Consider the following 23223-nt stretch of genomic DNA (forward strand, 5'->3'; position numbering starts at 1 on the left):
CTTATTTATTTATTTATGTGCAGATGGAAAATCTTTGACACAAATTGGCACTCCTTAGATTCTGTTCCTCTGGAAAGCTCCTGCAGTTCTTAAAAGCTTCTCCTCCATTTGGTCAGCCCTGCAGGCATTCAGTGTGCACTTCATAAGTCATTTCTCTAGTCATTGCTTCAGTATTTGTGTCAAGTCTTCTTGGATCTTTATTTATAATTTGGCGTGGGTTTGTTCTGAGGGCTCAGCACACTTGCTGTTTTGTGTGAACTAGGACATCTTGCTCTCAGACTTTTAGATGGGACAGCAGGTTACTCCGAGCTGAGTTTCGTCATGCTCATGTTGCATATGAAGTGCTGGGGCTGCCGTTGTTTCCTTGCCGTTGCTATTGCTTTTATTCATGAAGTAGGGATCCGGATGTCCTGCAATGCTGAGTGCTTCCCTGCGGCAGTGCTCTGCCCTGCACCTCGGTGGCAGAGCTGCCACCAGATCACATCTCTGTGATGGGTGCCTCTCATGCTCTTCCATTTTCTCTGCCCACTTGCTGCTTCTCAAACCCTTACTTTCCCTAACAGAGGAGGCACACTGGGTCCTCTGCCTATGGTAGAGATGTGGAAGGAAAGTGCCTCCTGGTCTCTGTCCTGGTGAAGGCCATGGAGGGCACCCTGTGAAGAAGCGGTTTTCACACCACCAGCAACTGGGCTGCGAGATGGCTAAAGTCTACAGGGATTCAAAGACTGCTGGAACAAGGTGCATGGTTGCACCTCTCACGCTCTTCTCATGCATCTGCTCTTGGCCATTGCTGGGGACAGGAGAGGCCTCGAATGGCCCACTGGCATGACATGGAGCTGCTAAGGTTGAGCAATCACAAGAGCTTATCTGATGGGGCCAGGCAACAAGGTCTAAGAGAAGAATAAATGTTTCTCAAGGCAGAAAAATGGATTGGAGAGGCAGCATGGGCCTGCCAAAACCTCACTTCCAGGTGGCACGTGAGGACGGGCACCCGGCCCACATGCGCAGCGTTGCTGGGGCAGGGCCATGTGTTGGGCCTCATGTCTGGAACAGGCCTGTGGCTGTCGTGGGCAGCCAGGGAGCACTCCTCCTTTGCCATCAGACCACTAGAATAAATAAAACAGCTCCACTTATGCTGGATGAAATCAAGTCCTCTGGATTGTGGCCTAAACACGGTCAACAGCTCCTCTGGGCCCTCGAGCTGCCAATAGCTTGCACCTCCTAGCGAGTCTGTCCTTGGGAAGGAGCCATTAGAGGCTAAGGAAATTTTGCAGATCTCCATCCTTCAAGAAGTGGGAAATCATCAGTGATAGGACTTGCAGCACCTCTTGTGCCAAGGAACGGGGTATGCAGGAAATGCACGGATTAGAAACCAGCTCTCAGTGCAGTGCCCCAGGCAATGCCCTCCTGCAGCATGACTATCAATAGCACTGCCAAAACTCCTCCAGGGCACAGCAGAGACTGGGTTTCCCTTCTGCTCAGACCTTTTGGTGATTAGATTGCATGAGGGTGAGGGGCCATCAGCAAGCTGATGAGGCTTTCCAGGCCCCTCTGATAGTTACAGGCTTGTGTTGCATTTTTTGTGCCAGGACTTGTGTATGCTGGAGTGCCAACGAAGCTCACCAGAAAAACATAATCATTAACCAGGGCCTGAAGCATCAGTTTGATGCTCATCAAGCTGCCACATTCTCTTCTAACACAAGTGCTGAACTTGAGACTTCTTGATTAGATGGCCAAAAAGGCTCAAAATGTAGTTACCTGTTTGTGTGCACATGCAAACGAAATATTTCACATCCCTTCTTCAGCCACTTTGTGGCCAGAGATTTGTTGCTCAGCAGTGCTCCACCACCAGCTCTTGATGGTGCTTGGCCTGGGGGTCAGTGCTGCTGGGAAGAGGCTGGGGCTACCAAGTTTGTGGCCACTGCTGCCCTCATCCTTGCACCCTCCAGTTTCTTTCCAGGAGGCGCTCCCTGTGCCTGGCCTCACCTCCTGGTTCCTGTCCTTTCACCTTTTTTGTCCCCTTGGTGCCAATATAGCACAAGAGCACATTGAAACCCAGGTTGGCAATTGCAAAACTGTTTTGAGTGTTTATGGTTTTATCCTATGATCTCTGTTTAAATGGGAATTCCTTATGCTAAAGTTTCAGACTGAGGGCTTGAGGAGATGACCTGAAATCTGAGTGAGAATCTGTTGAGTCATTTCTGAGTGCTGTGAGCATAAATATATGTTCCAATTCCAAAAGTGTAACGTTTATCAGCTGTACAATAATGCACAGCCAGCCTCGTTTTGCAGGATCAGGCTTCCAGCATCCACAGACCTCAGCAATAAATGGAGCAAGGTCATTGCTAAGCTGAAAAATAAGTGCTTTTGAAGCATTTCCTCCCAGGACAAGCCCTAGTCTTTTCTTCCAACTTCCAACACCTTCCTTTCCACTCAGAGCAAGATTGTAGCATTTCTCAGATGCGGAAACTTCCCCGTTCTCTGCTGTCAAAAGTTTTCAGCCTTCCTTTTTTGTCTCCCTTTAATCTTCCTCGGCATGCCATGGTGCGTTCATCTGCCTTTCGCTGGGCTCACCTTTTCTTGCACTTCCCTCTCCTAATGCTATCCACATGGTTCCCATTTAACCAAGGTGAGAGCCAGTGGGCATATCCCATATGTGATTGGAGAGGATGTGGTTCTCAGGTGGAGTTACTCAATTAGAGATCGCCATGCAGTTTTAGGGAATATATTTTAATAAGTTGATTTTATTATTTTCCATGTATTTATTTTTTCAGCAGAGATTATGCAATATTCAGAAAGATAACGGTTTACTTAACCAGTGACATAGTTGCACTTAAACCCTGAGAAATTTTGCTTCTTTAGATCAACCTTTATCCCCAAGAATTGTCTCTAAATGCCTTCTCATCTGGCTGGGGGCAGAATCCCTTTCAGAGGCTTAGCGGTGGTTATTTGTTTAGTTGAGAAAGTTTAAAAATCTGACAAGTACATTGCAAAAATCTCAGATCCCTCTCCCAGAAGGCAAGCCAATGATACCATTAGCTTAATCCAGCACCTCATATACTCAATTTTAATATGACTCTAGCTCCAGAATATGATGTATTTTCAGTTGGAGGATTTGTGTTGCAGTAGTAAGAGAGGAGGAGGAGGAGGGAGGGCAGTGCTGTAGGTCACTCGGCAGTTGGGTACACAGACGTGGTAGGAAACATGCAGAGGGTCTCTCTGGAAAAGAGCTAACATAAGTTCTGACATCTAAATCCATTCATTGATTGCAGTAACTCATGGCAGAGCCTTTTGCTGTGTGTTCAGCTGAGCCCCAGGTTTCATGGGTGAGCTGTGCTCCCGTCTGCCTGTTCTTCCTGCGTGACTCCCTGCGTTTTTGACAGCCACCTCTAGCCACAATGCTTGTACAATTAATGGATGGTGTCTGGAGCTACCGTCCTGGCAGGCTGCGCAAGCACCCCTCTCCATCTCCACAGAGAGCGGGGATGTGCTAACTAATGCAGAGGAGTGGTGCTGGCAGCAGTGGCTGTTGTGAAATGTAGCATTCAGCCCATCCAAGTCCACGTCTTTGTAGCATCGATCTTCAGGGCTGGCTGGCTTTGGCTTGCCCTCCAGGGAGATGGAGGGACACAGACCCCTACAGAGTTCACCCAAGACACTTTGGGTGCTTGCTTCAGCAGGAGTCATGCCTGTTCTTCCCTGCTCACCTTAAAAGGGTGAAGAGAAGCAGCTCAGCTGATGACATCTATTGCAGTAAAGCTGGAAGAGATGCATTCCCCCTGAAATGCTGGCAACCTGTGAGAGGAAGCAGAGGGTATCAGGGAATGCATCTGTGTCCAGAGGAGTAAAGCAATCAGTAAACTCCAAGCGTATCAGGAGTAAAGCCATTTCAGTAAAGGGCTGAGAGGGCAGCATTTATTGCAAGAGGGAATGCTGATAATGGCAAAATTCTCAGTGGAAATGCAGAAAAAGTATGTATTGGATAAATATGAAACTTCTGTGTTTGGCAAAACAATCTCACACAGACTTTATAGTGATAACTGAGCACTTTGTGGTTTAGGTATCCTAACTCGTATTTCATCTGTTCCTTCCCTCTTCAGATCTGCTTCTGTTTCACAATTAAAATTAACTTGATTAACTACCATATCACAGTAATTTTTTTCTATGAAAAGCAAAGGAAAGCAAAGAGCTTTCTATATGTCCATACATTGTTTACTATTTTGCATTGAGTTATGGGTTGATATTTTCCTGTTTCTTCCTCTTATTTGTATTTCCAGGGTATTTTTTGCTGCTCTTTGTGCTGCTTTCTCCCCTGGACCCGGAGCACAGCTGTTGCCTCTCCATGTCTCACTGGTTGGGAAATGCTGTCTTAAACTCCCTTCCCCAGAGATCCTCTTGACCTGTGCCCTGAATTTGTTCAAATTTGTTGGTTTTGTTTTTGTGCTTTTTTTTTTTTTAATACATTATCTTTAATCCATTCTTCTTGTTCCTTCACCGTCTTAAATTGCAGAGCTTTGTGGTTTTGTAGGCACTTTCACTCAAATTTGCTTCCAGTTTTGGACTATTAATCAACTTTCTGTCTGCCTCTCTGTTCCTGGGGACATGCAAAGAGTCTGCTTCTCACCTCTGCTCGAAGCCCAACGTATTCTTCATACACACACAAAACAAACAAACAAACAAAAAACAGAACAAACAAAAACAACCAAAAAAAACCACCCAACAACCTCCTGTTCTGTTCTTCTGTTTCCCCTGCAAGTTATATCTTCTTATGCCTATATTGCCCTTCAATGTGTTTCCATGTAGTATGGGTGAGGCTAAATGTTGTAGTTGTATATGAGGGCTTTGAAGCCTTCCTGCTTATTCTCCGTTCTCCTGGTTTTTATGTATAGACATAAAATGTGATCAAAAGGCTGTCCTGGTATTCTCACTCTGAGTTTCTCTCTGATCCGACTGCAATTTCCCTTTCCCCCAACCTGTACTCTAAGCCTTGGTTTTAGGGCACCCAGCAGCTTTTGTGAGTGGCTCCCCTCAGACCCAGTTTCCAGTCCTGCCGGGTTGGAGGGCATTACCTCAGTGCCCTCTCCCTCCTCACACAGACACGACTTTTTGCACTCCCTCTGTCCTCCCTAAGCACATCAATATTGTTTCATGTGATCCTAGATGTCAAGCGCAGTGGAGGTTTGCTGACGTAACTTGGTAGGACTTGTAGGACAGCAAATAGCCACCGAACTGGTTGCAAAATTGGAGAACTTGCCATACTGTGAAGATACAGAAAAGCTGCAAAAAATACTGCTTAATGAAAATATAATTAGGTGTGGCTTGCTCTTAACATTGAGCTACCCCAAAGAAACAAAATCCTAGCCGGCAGTGGTACATATAGCAAGATCCAGTCACTAGGATCAAGACAAGTAAGGCTGGACTAGAAGCCAGGTGCTTATTTTGATCATGGACATTAAGAAATAATTGCAACATGTTTATGGGGATCGGCCGATTTCCCCAGAACAGTTTTTAAGCCTGTAATGGATACTTTTATGAAAGCTCAGTTCCGTCCTGCTGAAGCACCGGGTTTGACTTCTGCACTACTTGCATGCTCCCTGGGCTGCCTCGAGCAGGGCGTCAGGCTCGTGACACCGGTCTTTTCCGGCCTTCTGTCTGTGCCTCAAAAATCGGGTTCAGGCTCCACCCTGTGTGCTCTGGTACAAGATTCCCCAAAGATCAGCTGGGGAGAGCTCCTGCCAAGCCGGGTCCCTCCAGCTGAGCCGTATCTGCCGAGCCCAGCCGCGGCGCGGAGCGGAGGAGCAGGAAGAGCCGGGGCCAGTTCCTTCAAATATTTTACAGATTAAGACCGGGGTCTGGGATCTGTGGGAAGGCAGAGGAGTTCACAGACCCCAGCGGGTTATGGTCCTCGCCGCAGCGCTGGCGGCCCGCGCCAATAATTGCTGTCTTCCCCATCCATCCAGCTTGGTTGTTCGCTATCGTGTTCAAATGCAATGACACTTCGTAATGTGGACAAGCCCTCTGACATTATTTTAGTGCAGCTGGAGGCATCTACTTTAGCCTTGAAAATGCCTCTTTCTTGGCAGTGCTTTGTGTTTATTATAATGCTGTCTGTAATGTGCAAAAGTACATTTCTTTTTTAACTTCCTTCTTTATGTACTAAAGAGTGTGGTTTTAATTAAGGATTTCAGATTGAAACATTTCCGGTTTTATGCGTTGTTTTTTGGTGGGGTGGTGTGGTGTTTTTTTGTGTAGTTTTTCTTTTTTTTTTTTTTTTGCAGGACAGTTTTCAGTTAAAATGTTTTAGAGTTTTGAAAAATACCAGATGCCCAGCTCACAAAGTGCGCGAAGAACCCCAGTCACTCCCTCTTCCTCCCGGGGAAATCAGCTGCTCCGCTGGGCTGGAGCGGCTGGGGAAGGCGGATGGGATGGCAAGAAGGGGGTCGGCAGGCAGGAGACGGGCCAGGACCAGGGCTGGTTGTTTGCAGAGGTGCCTCGTGCCTCAGGCTCCATGCACAATAGGAAATGGAGATTCAGGCTCATAAAGTGCGAAACAACCTGATTTTTCTGAATTCTGGTTTATCCCTCTGCATACGTGGAGATGGTGAGGGGAGCTGGGCAGGCGCAGATCCCTTACAAAGGGCAGAGCATCTCTGCTCGCTGCCTGCCCCTGCCATCCAGGCAGCCCACAGGGATGCAAGGCCAACACAAACAACCCGTAAAACAACACAATTCACAGGAAAAAAAAAGGAACCAAACCAGGTTTTAGCCCTCCTGGTGGTAGAAGAGCTTAAGGATGTCCTACAACGCTCCCAAAATTTTAGAAAACAGCAGGCAGTGAAAATTCTGTTCAAAGCAGGGTGCTTGGGCCAGTCCCATGATTTGGGGGAATTTGACTCATGATTTTTCCATGTCGGGACTTGGCAACACTGAAATCCTCGGTTTGAATTTGTTCCCGATGTGGTAGCTAAAGCTTCCTAATGTGGCTGTCGAGTCCCACTCTCCCCGGCCGCGGGACGAGACGTAGGGAGCTGAGTGTGGAACTGCGCCGTGGTGGCTCCGCGGATGCTGCTGGGTGGATCTGGCTCGCGTCCCTGCACGAGGCTATTCCGAAGCGAGCTGTGCATCTGCCACATGACAGCAGATCAGGCAGTGAAGCAAGAGCGTGATATTGGAGCTGCCAGCCTGGTTTACAGGAATGTGTGGTCTGGATGCACAGCTTGCCCAGGTTAGGCGTTTTGATGGGATTAAATGAACATTAAAAACACACTTGATACCTGGGATCAAGCATGCCTGGGATGTTGCTCAGCACATGCTGTGGCTCACTATTTAGAAGAAAGCACTGAAAACATCCATCCTCTTGATACAGTGATAGCACGTAAGGCACTGTCAGGAAAAAGCTTGTGTAAAGAAAACCTCAGCCTTGCAATGATGGCACCTCGGGATGGTGATGTAGGTGCACCTTGGCTGAGCAGCTTTGTGCAGGGAAATGGGTCCCCATGGTGTCTGCAGCACCCAGCATCACAGCAGGAGGTGGGTGTGAGGACAGGCACAATGCTTGTCCCCGTGTTTGTCCACACCACACAGGGACAGTGGCCATGTCATTTAAGCCCCCCGTGTCACTTACAGCCCTGTCCCCCCCATGAGGTGGCAGGGAGGGCACTCGCTCCTCCCGTCAGCCCTCCCCGTCCACCCCCAGCTGCCTGCCTATTTGGGAGCCTGCAGATCGCTGAGTGCTTGAAGAGCTGACCACTTCTTGCCTATTTGGGAATGCTTTTAAATTGTTCCAGAAACTGCTGTTTGTTGATAAATTGGGGTGATCGTGGAGAAGTGTTTTAGCTAAACTGTGTAAAAGAAGGAATGAGCTGCAGCGCAGCACTGCCAGCTGTCATTGGATTTAGAAACACACATCATAGATTTTGCTGCTTTTCAGACAGCTGCGCTTATAGCTGCTCTTATAGCCATATAAAACAGTCATTCTGTCAGCAAACGTTCTGGCAGCCGAGCTGGGTTATATCTGCACTTGTGTTCCCAGCACCGGCGCCTTCGCTCGCCCTGCGCCCGTAGGTGAAGCCAGGGGAAGGCAGATTTGTCCCACGGGCTGTGACAGCTCCCCAGCACCTGCGGGGCAGCTTCATGGAGATTAAGAGAAAAACACCACCCACACAGGCAGTGGTAGCACTTTGCTGCTCCCTTGGTTATTAGGAATGGGTGTTTGCTGTTCTTATGGGGTGTTTTGGGGTGCTTTACCCCAAATCTGTGGTTGATGCTGAAGATATTGGCTAGCTGGAGGCCAGATTTACAGACCCCAGCTTGCTATAGCAGTGCTTGCAGAGTTCAGCCCTCCGTGGTCCACCCCATTTGGACTTTGGAGCTCAAGCTGAGTCCCAGGGACCAGAGTTAGATTTTCAGAAATTTCTTTGAGGGAGAGGAGGTTGCACTGGAGCATCAAATTTGACATTTTTAACAGGAACAATATTGCTTTGGGTAAAAACCTTGTTAAGGAAAGGCTTCCTGCATAACAGACCAGCTTTAAATGCCCACTCAAAGTGGTGCTTGTATATTTCACATCTATTTTATTAGTTTTCCTTTATATGAAGTTGAAAGACCTCAAGCAAAATATCCTAACTAAATGAGGGAGCAACTCCACAAGTGAGGCTTGAGAGTGAATTCTCATTGCACACGGTGTTTCACACCAGTCCCTTGTGCAAGCAGCGTCAGAAATAAGTGCAAGGCAGGTTGGTGCTGCCTCTTGGTGGGATGAGCTGCCTCCTGCAGTGACCCCGGGGGGCCCAGTGCCGGCACTGCAGGGGACGCTGAAGATCTGTGCCCTTGTCTTCTCTGGAGCAGTTTCCATGGCTAAGCTCAACGATTTGAGGTAGTGCTTGTGAACAGGTGGTGACCACAGCCTCATTTTCTCTTGCTCTGGTCTTCTGCTCTGTTCAAACCTGTAGCCTTCTTGCTGCCCACCTCTAATTCTCTCTGAATATTCTGAAGATGTTGGATTTCATCCTGATCAAAAAGGGAAAATGTCTTAAATCTCCAAGTTATGCAGCACAGGAAAACAGCTTTCCTAGCTGTAATGTGATCTTGGTTCCTGCCCAGGCACCAGGCTGGAACAGAGGGTTTGGAAATTGCCCCTCTGGCCATTATCTGAGCTTTACAGCACTTTGAGATTGAACCCAGATCCCACATCTCTTCTGAAGCTCCATGTCAGTGTACACTTGTTCCTAGAAACCATTACTGTCCTGTGAGCTCTTTACCGTGTGAGGATGGAAAACAGAGCTATTCTGCTCATTTCAGCTCCTTTTTGCATGAAGGCAGAGCTGAGGGTTCATTCTTTTTTCTCACCATCCGAGGATTAAGCCCAATCCTGACTGTTATCCGACCTCGATACCATTTACACACTGAACCCGATGCCTACGGCTTTTATCTGAGCCCTTACAGCATTTGGAAGCAGGCCATGCCCCTTGTCTGGTATCAAAAGCATTATATTAATTTGGGATTCATTCCACAAAATGAGGCTGTCAGCCAGACTCCTTAGCAATTGGATATTGAACCCAGACCTCGTGGTTGTCTTCCAAGTTATATGCCAGCTGGGAACTCAGCCCACAATCCATGGCTGCCAGCCAAGCTCCTTATTGGCGAGAGATTGACACCAAGCCCCCAGACTGCTATTTCTGTACGGTGCTGTTATGGACTAAACCTAGCTCACGTGGTCAGCATAATCACCTCTGGATTGGCAACGAAATAAAATATCTAGTTAAAGACTTGAATGAATATCGAGGGTCAATGTTCAGCTGCTTAAAGACCAGGGATGATGACAACAATTCCCTTGGAACAAAGCCCCCTCGATACTCCGGGGGGAATAGCCCCAGATCCCCCATCTGTCATCCAGCTGGATGCGAAATCCAGCTTCTCATTAACACACAGCGCGCAGCATTGCTTTACTGGCGGGCAGCATTAAAGCCGGTCCCTTCAACTTCCAGGTATTCCTCAGATGGGGTTAAAGCAGATCCCCTTTCTGTAGCACCGTGAGGCTCTGCCAAAGCACTTCTGGTGGCTCAGAGCAGACCTTCAGCACTGCACCTTGCCTTGGGATGCGCTCCCCACTGCCCTGGGTGCAGCACGCCTGCGGTGCTTGCTTGCCAGCAAGGCAAAGAAGAAGCCTGGGTGGTGAGATGAGAGCAAGGGGTGGTTCTGCACACCTCCATGCTCTCTGGGGGACACCAGGAGCTTTGCAAGGTAGAGGGAGCATTTCAGGTGAAATGTCCGTCTGTCTGAGGCGAGCAAACTTTTCCCTCCTGCCAGCAATTTTGCCTGGGAATTCTTGAGCATCTTTACACCGTGTGGTTTTACTGCATAGCAAAACGCTTCAGAAGACTGAATTAAAACCAAACAGCTTCCCAGCTGGGATGGTCATCATTAGAATGCAATTTCCAGCAACTGTGTGGGTTTCTTGGTAGCCTCGAAAGCTTTAAAATTCGCTTTAAGCATCAACTTTGAAAGGATAGTTGAGTATACAGCTTGAATAGAAAAACCTTCCTGTGATTGTGTGGATCAAGCTGGATGTTATGGTGTGTACGGACAGAGGGGATGAGGCTTTTCCTCTGATCTAGTGGTGGTGATGAAGGCTGCTCTGTGGTGCTCTAACTGTGCACATTGTGAACAGGGGGGGAGGTCTGACTTCCCTGTCCGAAACCTTGCCATGCCCGGGGACGGGAGCCATGGGAAGATTTCAAGCCAGTTTTGCAGACCTCTCCCATGGGGCTGGTGTTATTCTGATTGCCTGTTACATATCTTCTGATTCATATTTATTCACTAAGAAAACATCAAGTCCTTGCCACACACATGGTTTTCTGAGGACTTTAAGCCTGAGAGAGCCAGTGCAAATGGGATTCAGCTGGCTATGGTGGCAATTTATTTGTAAATAAATTTTCCATGTGCCCACTTGTTCCTCTGTCAGTGGGAATACCTTTCTTTTTCCATTCATCGTTCTCCCCAGCTTACTCATCTCCTGTCTGAACACTCTGTCCTGCCCTTCATGCCCCCCTCCTTGCAAAGCTGTCCGTGGGCTTCTGTTTGCTCTTTGCCAGGTCTTTCCCAACCCCTTCACAACGCTATCTCCTGCGGGGTGCTGGAGGGGCAGGGGATGCTGCTGCCTTTGGTGCTGGCATGAGGAGCCTGTTGCAGGGATGCTCCAGGCGTTTTCCAGAATTTATGGGTAATGCGGAGCTGAGCACTACCCGTGATTAGTTGAAATCGTTATTCCTAGAACTGCATTTCTTTGCTTTATAAACAGAAGGTCTCATCTGTTGCGCATTTGCTCGGTCTCAGCACTCCCTCTGTGCTTTCTCAGCTAACCTGAGGACGCGGGGAGCGCGGGGCGCTGGCACACGCTGTGCCTGCGGGAGGTGGTGGGGAAGGAGGGATGGGGCAGACGTGGTGAGCAGTGGGATGGAGCAAGAACAGGCTCTTCTCCCCCATCCTCTGGTTGGCTTCCCAGGGTTATGAAAGCCCCCAGCGTGTCATGCCGTGCCATGCCATGCTGTGCTGTGCCCCCCACCCCTCCACCAGGTCTCAGCCTCCCCTTCAGTGCACACACAAATTTCCACTTCTGCTGCACCCTGCCAAAGCAGAATTCCTGAAATAGAATAAAAAATGTGGAAGACTTTCAAACCCAGAGATTACTGAACTGTCCCTCTTACCAAAAGGCAGTCAAGGCTATGTTCTCTATCAAGTCTCCAGTATAATGTTTAATCCAGTAACTGCGACTGGAAACGCTTTCCAATTATTTTAAACTGCCAGAGATGTTTTAATACGCCTCAGATTTTGTGCTGGCATGCCACAGAGTTAAGTGCCATCCATCCATCAGAGAACATTAAAATTTAGCCCAGTGTAAAAAGGAGGAAAAAGGGAAACGGTCTCATAGAACGTACTTGCCCCATGAGCCCCACCACCATTTCTGGCCTCACAGACACCGCCTCCTGCTTTGTCCCCCTCTGAGCAGGGCGAGAGGTCCGGGCAAAGGGCCAAAATCTCCAGTTCCTGTGCAAAGCTTCAGCTGAGGGCAGCACTGGGAGCAGATCTTCACTCATTGCCAGCCAGCCCCATGCTTTGTAGGATGGAATTCACTTTCTAGATGTGTCCAGGCCTCTGCAACCAAGGATGTAAAGGGTCAGCAAGGCCCGAATAGCTTTTGAATTCCCTTTGTGCTCATGCCATGAGGTGCAAAGCTTCTGCCTGCTTGTTCCTGCTGCATGCTGCTCAGCATAGCATCACGATGGCTACCTGGGACCACTGCCTTGGTTTTCAGGTCTACACGCTCAGAATTGGGTGTTTTAGTGCTTTTCTTATCCTGCTGTGTACAGGTTTCTTTACTTTTTTATTTTTTTTCCTTATTCCCTCTGAGTGTGTGCACGTGCACCAGGCGGAGGGGGAGAAGGGGCAGCGAGAGCATCGTATAAATCCAGTTCTGCTCTATTAAGATTCATTCTGGTACAACAATGGCTTTCTCTATTGAAAAGCTTTGTGAAAGCCTTGCCTAATGATCTGTTAGCTGGGGAAAGGTTAAATTCCTGGAAGATTTTCTGTGTTTGATGAAGAAAAAATGGTGCAATTATCCAGAATTCAAAGTGAGCTTTAGCCAGCTGTTAATAATACTGTGATTCTTCGTGTTCTCATTACTCAGAAGTAACGTGGCCATCCCTAGTCATGGCAGTAAAATATTTATAGCCATTTCTTTTGGCCCTGTTTGTACTTACAGAGGGCTGGACATCACTCAAAGTCTACTAAATATGCTTCTTGTTGTGCTTTAGCCACCCATGACAGAGCTCTTCCCACCTAACTGCAGCTGAAAGTGATGGAGATGTAGAGTGGGGTGGCCAGCTGAGGTGGGACTGAAGGGCCTTTGGGCAACCTAATGGTTGGCACCCTGTACCAGCAGGGCATCAAGGCTCTGCAGAAGCCTCCAGAGGAGCTGGTGCTTCCCGATCTCCTCCATCCTACAGCAGCCATCCAGGGTAAAGGAGATAAGTGGGCTTGAGACCTGCCTGATGGCTCAGATAGGACTTGGAGATGTCTGACAGTGTTTCCAGCTCTCCGTGGCCTTACCGTGCTCTGCAGGTTGATGCATGCTAGGAGAACAGTCACGAGAGAGCTGTGTGTTTCCCCAGCTCTCTGCCCTTCTCCGTGGAGGTTTCCAGCCTGGGAAGTCGTGGCAGAGCATGAAACACACGTGGCATCTCTGTGTGCAGGCGCGCAGGAATGAAACAAGTGTCATGGGGAAAATATCATTTCACAGTGGCAGGGCCTGGGCTGGGTTGAACAGCCGGCTTGTTTCCTCTGGTGGATGCATGGAAAATCAATTCCCAGTCCTCTGCAGAGACTCCTAATGATGAACAAAATTCCTCCCGTAGCATTTAAGAACCAGGGCTGTTCTGCACAGTGAAAAGATTTCTTTTTTATCAGGGGAGCTGCAGGTGACACCTTTTGGCTGTCTTTGTGTTGCCATCGAGGTGTCTGTCTTATCCTCTCCATAGCAATTCCATTTCAAGCACAGCTTTTTGCCTGGAGGTCTGAAGTAAATGAGTATTAAGTAACTGTATCTGTCTCTAATCCACTAAACATCCAGAAAACCAGCTAATATGCCTAAGCCAGCGGGATAAATACATTAGGTTAATCTAACTCAGCTACTTTTCGCTCAAACAACCAGTAGCGTTTAGGAAAAAAAAGGCTGTACGAGGATTATTTATTTTCCACATTTTTCCTTTCTTCTTCCCATGCCTTTGCTGTGATCCATTAAACGCTAACCACTCGGCTAACTGATTTCCCTGACCCCCTAAAGCAAAAATCAGCTCATTCATCTCAGACCCTGGGGACTGCCCCACGTTTGCTGAGGCTCTCGGTGGCCAGGAGAGGTGACGGGCTGAAGGCAGACGTAGGGCTGCGTGTGCTCGTCCTGCCTGGTGCAGAAGGCTCACGGCTGTCACCGTGTCCCTCGTGCCGTGGCCCAGCTGTCATGGATTGTCCATGGTCTCCTCCTGTCCTCCCCAGGCTCTGCAGAGGTCTGCTCCAAAAGGGCTGCTGGGCAGGATAAGCAGAGGAGAAGCTGAACCTCCCTTGCCAGGAGCAGATGAAAAGGGACGTTACAAAGTCCCTTGACTCTGGTAACACAGCCCCTAGCTCCGACACGGTGGTGGAGGGCATCCAAGTGTCGTTCAGCCCATGCTGGGAATCCTACCCCGGTCCCAAAGGTCAGGTGCATGTCTGTGGTTACAGACTTTGCAGGGATGGCATCTGACCCTGGCTCAGCCACACAGAAGCCGAGGCCTGACGGACAGGAGGATCGTTTGAACCTCCCCGGATCTTGCTTTCCTTTGAACTACAAGCTGTGTTTTGTTTCTTCCCAGCCAGGTCTCTAGACAAACTCTATAACTTTGCTGACTGCTCTGGCCTCCACCTGATCTTTGCGCTGAATGCCCTGCGCCGAAACCCCAACAACTCCTGGAACAGCTCCAACGCCCTCAGCCTGCTGAAGTACAGCGCCAGCAAGAAATACAACATCTCCTGGGAGCTGGGCAACGGTGGGTTGGGAACGGGGAGCCCCGGGGCGCAGCACCCCGCAGCAGAGCCCTGCTCCCTTTGGAAGGGGTGTTGGCAGGTCCTGGGATGCTTGGCCAGTTGGTTCAGAGGGATTTGGAGGTCCCTGCTATAAGGCAGTGCAGTGCTAGGACAGACCTGGTTTGTGTTAGAACCTCAGCTGGAAGTTTGGGTCAGTTGGTATGAATAAAAGAAATGTTCCTGCTGCCCCAGAGGTTGGGGACAGCTGGTCCTGGGGCGGGCAAAGCAGCAGCTGCATGGATTTGTAGGGCAGCTGCTGTGCCAGGGGTGCAGGCACCCCATGGGGACAGGGGAATGACACCAACGTGCAGGTCCCTCACCCAGCCCACAGCCTAAGGGTCGCAGGAGGAGAAGCCCCACAGCATCCCAGCCCCTCCTGGCTGCTCCTGTGTGACAGCACGTGAGCGCTCTCCAGCACTGGGGATGGGAGAGCAGAGCTGGCAAGCCGTGCCTGTCTGTTCTCGTTTGCCCAGAGCCCAACAACTACCGGACCCTGATCGGCCGCTCGGTGAATGGCAGCCAGCTGGGGAAGGACTACATCCAGCTGAGAAGCCTGCTGCAGCTCATCCGAACCTATTCCAGGGCAAACCTCTACGGGCCGAACATCGGGAGACCCAGAAAGAATGTCATCGCTCTCCTGGAAGGGTAAGTGAGGTTGCTTTGATCCAGAAGGGACCAGAAAGCCCTCCTGGTGCCCCTTGCCAGGCAGACATGCTCTTCGGCTTCCCAGCAGCTGCCAGGACAGCTCAGCCAGCTCTGCACCAGGGGCTTGGGGATGTGGGTGTCTGCTTTCACAAAGGTCCCTGGTGGGATTTTGGGGAAATTACAGACAGAACGAGGTGCCAGTGCATATGTTGGCTCCTGGACACTTCACTCTTCCCATTTGGCAGCTTCTTCTCCCTGTGCTTTCCCCATCTGTGTAGAGGGGGAGCCTGTGGCACCCTTCTCTGATGCCCAAGCCCTCTGCTCCTTCCTAGCCCAGACAAGCCCCACAGAGCAGGGGACAATGCGTGGCACAGAGCCACTGTCACAGCGTTATTTCTCATCATTACTCACATTGATTCTGACCGGGCTACATAAACTGTTTTCCCAACTGTGGCACAGAGATTCAAATCCCTTTCACCAGCAGAGTTCATGACCTGTCTGGGACATGCCCTTTTCTCCCCTCCCGCTGTCCCTCGAGGAAAGGTTTGCCTATCATGTTGTACCTGGGCACCACTCAGTGCTGCGGTGCTGCTCCAGCCAGCACGCCCCAGAATCAAACCCCTGTGATTCCCATTGGTGATTCTGACCCTCAGGCTTTAGATTCTTGGTTTATTTTCACCCCTTTAGGTAAAAACGGCACTCAGGATCTGACAGAGATGCTGGGAGGTGGGTGTGCTGTCTGCTTAAAGAAGTGGGTAGGAAAACTGGCAGGTCTTGGGTGTCGGGAGGCTGGAGAGAAGAGTGAGGAGAAGGAATGGTGACAGAGGGACTCAGACACCTGGAGGTGACACTGGACAGCTACAGGAACCAGGGAGGTGTGGGAGCCTGCTGGCAGCAGGAATTTGGGCCGTGGGGGCTCGAAGACCATCCAGCAGAGGGGAAATTCCCTGCAGGACTATAAACAGAAACTCCAGCGCAGAGGGCTGGGCAGGGGGAGGTGTGGAAGGGGCTCTGCTGGGAGCAAAGCTGGGTCTCGCATTCATTAACATCTGCATGAATGATCTGGCAGAAACAATAAGCAGCACACTGATGCGGTCCCCGGCGAGGCAGGCAGGGAGCGAGGGCCAGATTTTCAGCTCTGCTTCAGCAGCACGAGGAGCCCCTGACGCTGGTTGGCCCAGCTGCGACACCAGCATCCCTCGTGCTGACAGCAGCTCCGGCACCACGGCCCTGGACACGCTGATGCCACACGGGCACACCGCTGGCTGCAGCCCCGAGGGTTAGCTCAGGGCGCTACGAAGAGCTGGAGCAGCCTCGAGCAGCAGGAAGCCTATTAGCGCCAGGAGGAGCGGGCTGAGGAAGGGAAACAACGGGGATGAGAGCCAAGCGGCTCTCTGAGAAGGGGAAGGGACCCAGGAGCGGGGCTGTGGTGTGCCATGGGGTGGGAAGGATGGCAGCAACCCAGCCTCGGATGGAAGGGAAGGAGGTGTATGAGAGGTAGGGTGTGAGCTGGGTGGAGGGGGCTCTCCAGACCCCCACGCTAGTCTAAAAGAGCTGTAAGGAGCACACCCGTCCTCTGAGCTGCATGCTACTGCCCCACTGCCATCCCTGCCTGCCAGGGTGACACTGGTTCCCATTGCTCAAAGTGCTTCTCTCCCCTGTGGGACATCCTCGCGACCCTGTGGCAAGCAGCATGTGCCTCCACAGCCTTAATTAAATGGCAAATTAAATGATGACACAGGGTTAAACATTCATTTGCAGTATTCAGAACCAGAGTTACAATAAGACAGACAAAGAAAACCCAGTGCCTAAGCTGCTTGAGAGCCTGAGCTTTGCTCCTAGCAGCTCCCCGAGGTCTCTTCAGTACTCTGGGTTTGTGCTACCGAGAGCTGCCTGCCTGCTGCAGGAGCAGCACAGAGCTGGGATGTGACAGCCTGTACCTGGAGCTGGCACAGCCAAGGCGTGCCCCTGGAGATCCTGGGGGAGCCCAAAAAGCCAGCAGGCAGGAGAGAGGAGGAGGAATTTAGGAATTTAGGTATTTTATTTTTAAAATGTGGTCAACAGCAGAAGTGAACCAGCTAGGAAGAGAGAAGTCAAATCGAAGATTGTGATGTGAGCACTAAGGCTGGAGATGAGACACCCCCGTGCAGAAGACAGGATGGGCGGCTGGCTTGCTGGGCAAGCAGTGTCCTGTTACATAAAGTGCAGGAGTGAGTTTTGGTGGGGTGGAAATGAGCTGAACTGGGAAGGGAGAGCTCAGAGAGAGCCAGGGAACGGCTGCCAGCAGGAGAACACAGAAGATGTTCTCCAGGGAAAGCCTCCAGAGCTACCTGAAGTGCTGAAGCACCCAGAGAAAAGTCTCACTGCCAAGCACCACATAAAATTACATTTCCCTGTTGCTGCAGAGCTCCTGCACCATCCTGTCCAGGGCAATGGCTCAGCGTGGCCACAGTGCCAACTATAGTGCCAGTGCCACCGCGGGCTGCCCCATCCTCCAGACCAGCCCCAAATCGCTGCCACGGGGATGGGCTCTGCAGTGCCAGAGCACTGCTGTGGCCCTGCTGCACGGGAGGGTAGGCACCGTGTCCTCTGAGTGTGCAGGTGCAAGGGGGAATTTGTCCAGACCCAGCTCACGGTTGAGTTTGATGAGGTGTTAATTAGACCATTCATGCAGCCTGAGCTGTCGGAGAGCAGACCACCTTAGCTACCTACAGGGTCTGTAGGTACAGGCATCCCAGAACTGCTCAGAGTTTGAAAAAAAATAAATAAATAAGTAAAAAAGTGGGATTTTAAGGAATTATCATAGATTTTAACAGCAGATCAGGAATCAGACATAAAGGTTAACACATCACTGAATCACAATTTCAGTGCTGGAAGAGCAGAAACATGAGGGAGAGCTATTAGGAAGGAGAGACGCTGGCATATGTTAAAGCTCACGACATTTGGTACAGATCTCAGGCTGACGTGTCTGAACAGATACGGCTGGGGGTCTTGTCATTTATTGTTCCTCAGCTGGAGGAGCCCAGTCTCTACTGGACGCTCACAGGCTTTGACTTGTGACCTCTGCCGTGGCTAGAGGTGCGGTGGCAGGAGGACAGGGGCAGGCAGGCAGAAAGATGCTGCTGGTGGTGGGGTGCCTGGTGGGTTATGGGGCATGGGAGCACAGCACGTGGCTGTGGGACACACCTCCTCACCCTCAGCCCTGCTCCATGCATCCTCAGATAGTGGGTTTCAGGAAGAAACACGGGTATTTGGCCTGTCCTCTTGCTGACAAGGGCTTCTTCCTTCTCTGCCACGTAAGCACCGCAGCTTCACCCTTTTCCAAACTACAGCTAGGCTTGTGGCACAGGCTGTACCAGGATATTGAACAGGTCCAGAGCAGGAATTTTATGCAAAAAAAAAAAAAAAAGCAAGCCACAGGACAGGAATTAATGATACAAAGGGAAGGACACTGCAGTGTAAACTCAAATTTGGGTAGTGTTAAGCTTGTGAATGAAGGCATTCATAAATACATTGAACTGAGACGTGAGGGATGTGATGAGGCATTTTGCACCTGGTTTTACAGCAGGAATGAAGATCTGAGATATAAGCAAAGGATCTAGCTGTTGCTTTTTCAGGGGGAAAGATTCAAGGCAATTTCTGTGACTCAAATTTGATCTGGCTGGCAAGCCAAAATCTCTGTCACCTGTATAGGGAGAACGAGCTGGTAGGAAAAGACATAAATGAGATGATACCGCTGCATAGGTACCTGGCGTACCTTCATCCCGGCTGCTATCTACAATCTCGGTCATTCAATCTCAGAAAAGCTGTAATGGAACCAGAAAGGCAGCAGAGAGGAGCCAAGGGTGTGCGGAGGTGTGTGACGTCCGCCACGTGAGAGGAGATTGAGTGGGCTGTGCTTTCTCCTACAATTCAGGCAGCGGGTTGGGAGGAAGCTTTGGAAGGCTTTGTGACACGGCGTGCATGGCATTGCAGGAGTTGTCATCAGTGTGAGATCAGAAAGGGACTGGACAAACTGATGGTGGGGATACGTGCCGGTGGTGTGGTGTGATGCAGCCCCAGGAGCCCTGGGGAGCAGACCGTACAGCTGGGTGGTGCTGGCCCTGTTGGGTTTACCAGAAGGGTGGCAAGGCAAAAAAAATCAGTGCAGACGGGAGCATGCTCCACTCCAGGGCCTGACACTGGCCCCATTTTCCAGAGCTGCTCTTCTGGTGCCAAAGCCCTGGCACAGTTTGCTTTCACAGTACTCCAAGGAGTAAGAGATGCAATAAGCCACGTTTGCAACGTCCAGCCCCGGGAGCCGGGACATGCTGAGCCACCTGGGGGCTGCGAGATGGTGATTTGTCTGCCTCGTGCAGCTGTATTCTCTGTTACAGGATCACTTTTTTATTTTTTTTTTTTTTTATGTCAAGGTTGACAATCTGCAATTACCTTCATGGGAAAGAGATTTCCAAACGCAGATGGCTCTTTAATGTATCAGGAATAAGCCTAGGAAGTTCCAGTGGCTGGAGGCTGAAGCCAGACACATTCAGATGAGGAATAACACACTTGGAGGCTAATTAACCATGGGAGCAATTTGCTTAAGGTTGCAGTGGGTGCTCGGGGACTGGCGAGCACTGGATCAGGACAGGAGATGTATTCCCGAGACGTGCCCATGCTCAGATGCGGGTTGTGAGATGCCTGGGGAGGTGCTCTAAGAGGTCAGACCCGAGGTGAGGTTTCACAGCACAGAGGTTTGGGGGCAGAGGCAGTGCAGCAGCCCTCCTGCCCTGTCCTCGTGCCTGCCCTGTCCTCGGGGTGCTGCCCTGTGCCACACCAGCAGTTCCTTTCTGGGCTTCCAGCTGCTCTGGGTGTCTGGTCTGAGCCCCACCAGATTTTGAGGATGCTGAAACTTGTTGGGATTTCTGCTGTGTGGAAGCCCAACCACATCGCATTATCTGGGGTCGGCCACCCCGCGCTTGTCCCTCTGCTCCTAGGGGGTGACTCTCTGCACATGCACCGCGGCGTCGGTCGGTGCTCGCAGAGCCCAGGCTCGGGAGGATGGCAGATTTACTGCACCAGCACGGAGCATCTGGGCGGCACATGTGCAGGGGAGCTGATCCATGCCGGAAGCCTCTGGACCGCTCTGCCTGCGTGGTGCTGCACATGTGCGCATCGTGCGCTCCAGGAAATCCCAGGCAGGCGTGTGCCAGCACTGGTCGGACTGCAGGGCTGTACGGAGCTTCACTGGCCTCAAAATCCATGGCTCGAGCAGTACAGGTGCTAGAGGAATAAAGGGATTACTAACATCTGTATTCCTGAGCTGCAGATATTCAAGTACCTGTGCACCGCTTGGTCTCCACCTGCCCCAGGCTTTCATCTCCAGCCCCAGCAGTACGGCTTGTTGGCTGTTGAGCTGATCCCGGTTCCCTCTGGAGGGTAGAGGCCAACACCCAAGTTGTCTGGGATGCCCCAGGCACAACTCCATCATTAAGGCAGGGCCCAAAGCTTTAGCAGGACATTTTGGTCTTTCTTCTGTGAAAATATCAATAAAAAGGCAGAAAAAAAGAAATGGGAAAAAAAAAATCCAGAAATCAAAATTTGAGCTAGATATGCATCTTTTACGTTAAGATTTAAAAGCGACTAGAAATATTCAATTTATTTCACTCTTATGGAGACAGGAGAGGAAAACTGAGCAATCCAGGACCTTTTCTTTGAAGCCTTTGGTCTGCAGAATGCTGCTTGTGTCTTAGAACAAAATTTTCCCAGGAGCTTATTAACAAGAAGTCAATTATTTTCCTGGGGAGATGGGGCAGGCAGAAGTACTGCTTCTGCTCCAGGGGTGCTGGCCGTTATTGGGGGGTTGCTTTGCTTTCAGGAGCAACCCTGGGAACTGACAGCCCCTGCCCTGCTGGGCAGCGGGAGCGGCAGCACATCAGCGCTATTACAGCGTGTTATTGTTTTTCCATTTCTAATTGTGTCTCTTCCCTCCTGTCCACAGGGATTTATTACCTCTGCCTTTGCCAGTGTCCTCTTCTGCTTCACAGGGTCCAGCTGCCCTTTTGTCCCAGCCTGTAATTGACCATCGTCATTAATTTAAAGTCGGAATGATTGTTTCCGAGCTATATTTAGGCTGAAGTTGCCGCTCTTGTTTCAGACCTGATTAGAGGCTCGTGTGCTGCAAAGCTTGCTGCTGTTCCCTGCCTCGCCAGCTGCTCTGATCAGAGCTCTCCCCTCTCCCCACAAACCTTCCTCTTCCCCTCCCATCCTCGTTGCAGGCCTGGGGGGGGGGGCTGTGGGACTCGCTGCTGTCTTCAGAGAGACCCCCACCTGCCCCAAAGCAGTGCTCTGCTCACTACAAGCATTTGAATTAAATATGATTTATTCTTTCAGTTAAAGGATGCACGGATCTCATCGGAAAGGATCTGACCACACCGTGAGCATGGTGACCATCTCTGGGATCCTGCGATGTAGGATGGGCATCGGCTGTTTTTGCATTGCCCCTGTGCTTATGGACGCCTGTGACAACATTGGGCTTATTTCCTTTCTTCCTCTGTTTCCCACAGGTTCATGAAAGTGGCTGGCAGCACGGTGGATGCTGTTACCTGGCAACAGTAGGTATTCACCATTCCTCCTGCTTTCCTGCACTAACCGCAGCGATCTGACCACGTCCAGGGCAGGACTAATGGGCTGGCTGGGTGGGGAAGGGGGCAGATAGTGGGAGCCACCTCTGCTGTGCTTGCACTGCCTTTAAATAGGAAAAGGAGGCACTGCCCCTCCTTCTGGGGCCTCTGGAGCAAACAGAGGAGGGCATGTGTCCACCTCTACCACTGTGCATGAGGCAGAGGCCCAAACCACCTGCCCGCAGGAAACCAAGCCCTGCTGCGGAGCGCTGCATCCACAGCTTGGGGTGCTGGACGGGGTGGGGAGGAGAGGGAGGGGAAAGATGCACGTGGTGGATCCAGGGGACTGCCTGGGAGCCCTTTTCCTTCCTCCCCATGACCATTGGCCCAAAGCTAAGCTGGGGGCACTCTCCTTTGGAAGCAGAGGGCAGGGTGAGACCCTTTGTTTCCTAAAAAATTGTATTTGCTCTGGTGCTTTGGGCACAGGAGCTGGGGTCTCAGTTCCCGGGTGGGTCCTCAGCAGCCAGCACTCTGGGGGTACTCAGGGGGTTGCTGGAGCAGAGCAGCATGGCAATTCAGGGCTCCCTGGCCAGGGTGCAAAGGCATCTGCTCCGCTCCTGCAGATCCCATTTGCTCTCACAAACCCATCTGGAGACCTGCAGAAAAGAGCTCGGAGGCTTTTAAGACACGAGGATACCTTGTGAGCGCACCCGGGGTCTCTGTGCCATTGCGTGAGCCTGGGAGCCTCCTGCAAAAGCAACGTCTGCGTCTCAGAGTGGTTTATGGCCGTGGGGCCGGCTGGCACCCGGCAGGTGCCGTTCCTCGGGGAGCTGGGGCCGCGGCGCCGTGCCGTGCGGCTTCCCTGCAGCAGCAGCAGCTCGGTGCGAGCGGGGCAGCGGGGTAGCAGAGCTCTTGGAGCAGGATTTGTGTTACTTACAGGCTCACGCTGTGCAATGATGATCTATGTCTCAGCTGGGAGTTTGCTTTTCATGATTACACGATGTGCTGATCGCATTTACTTAGTCCAGGAATTCGCTTGCTGAAACGGGGCTTGATGGCTGGGCCAAGCCCTTGGATGAGCTGCAGGAACAAACGTCCAGCCTTCGCGCAGGGAACTGCCCGCACGACGCCTTGCAAACCCTTCCTGGCAGGAGCAGGGCAAGGTGCAGCAGGCAGGGCGGGTGGCACAGCCCCTGCAGGCAGGCAGAGCAGCCAGGACGTGGCATGCTGAACGCTTCCACGCAAGCACGGGAGCTGCTTCTCCCCCGGCCCGGGTTTCCAGCTCGGGAGGGTTGCACCCGTATGCTTTTGTGAGGACTGGCAATGGCCACGGCTCCAATCTGGGCTTCTGTACTGT

General features: G+C 51.0%; 1 protein-coding gene across 2 annotated transcripts in view; it reads left to right on the top strand.

Moving 5' to 3' along the window:
• Positions 1-23223, top strand: part of HPSE2 (heparanase 2 (inactive)) — a 95532-nt gene that overhangs the window by 53312 nt on the left and 18997 nt on the right. For both annotated transcript variants that reach the window (XM_068688228.1, XM_068688229.1), the window contains 3 exons: positions 14409-14582; positions 15093-15264; positions 21810-21857. In XM_068688228.1, the coding sequence (XP_068544329.1) occupies positions 14409-14582; positions 15093-15264; positions 21810-21857 (394 nt within the window). The remainder of the gene's footprint in view (positions 1-14408; positions 14583-15092; positions 15265-21809; positions 21858-23223) is intronic.

The sequence above is a fragment of the Anas acuta genome, chromosome 7 (assembly GCF_963932015.1).
Source record: "Anas acuta chromosome 7, bAnaAcu1.1, whole genome shotgun sequence".
In the NCBI taxonomy this organism is placed as follows: domain Eukaryota; kingdom Metazoa; phylum Chordata; class Aves; order Anseriformes; family Anatidae; genus Anas; species Anas acuta.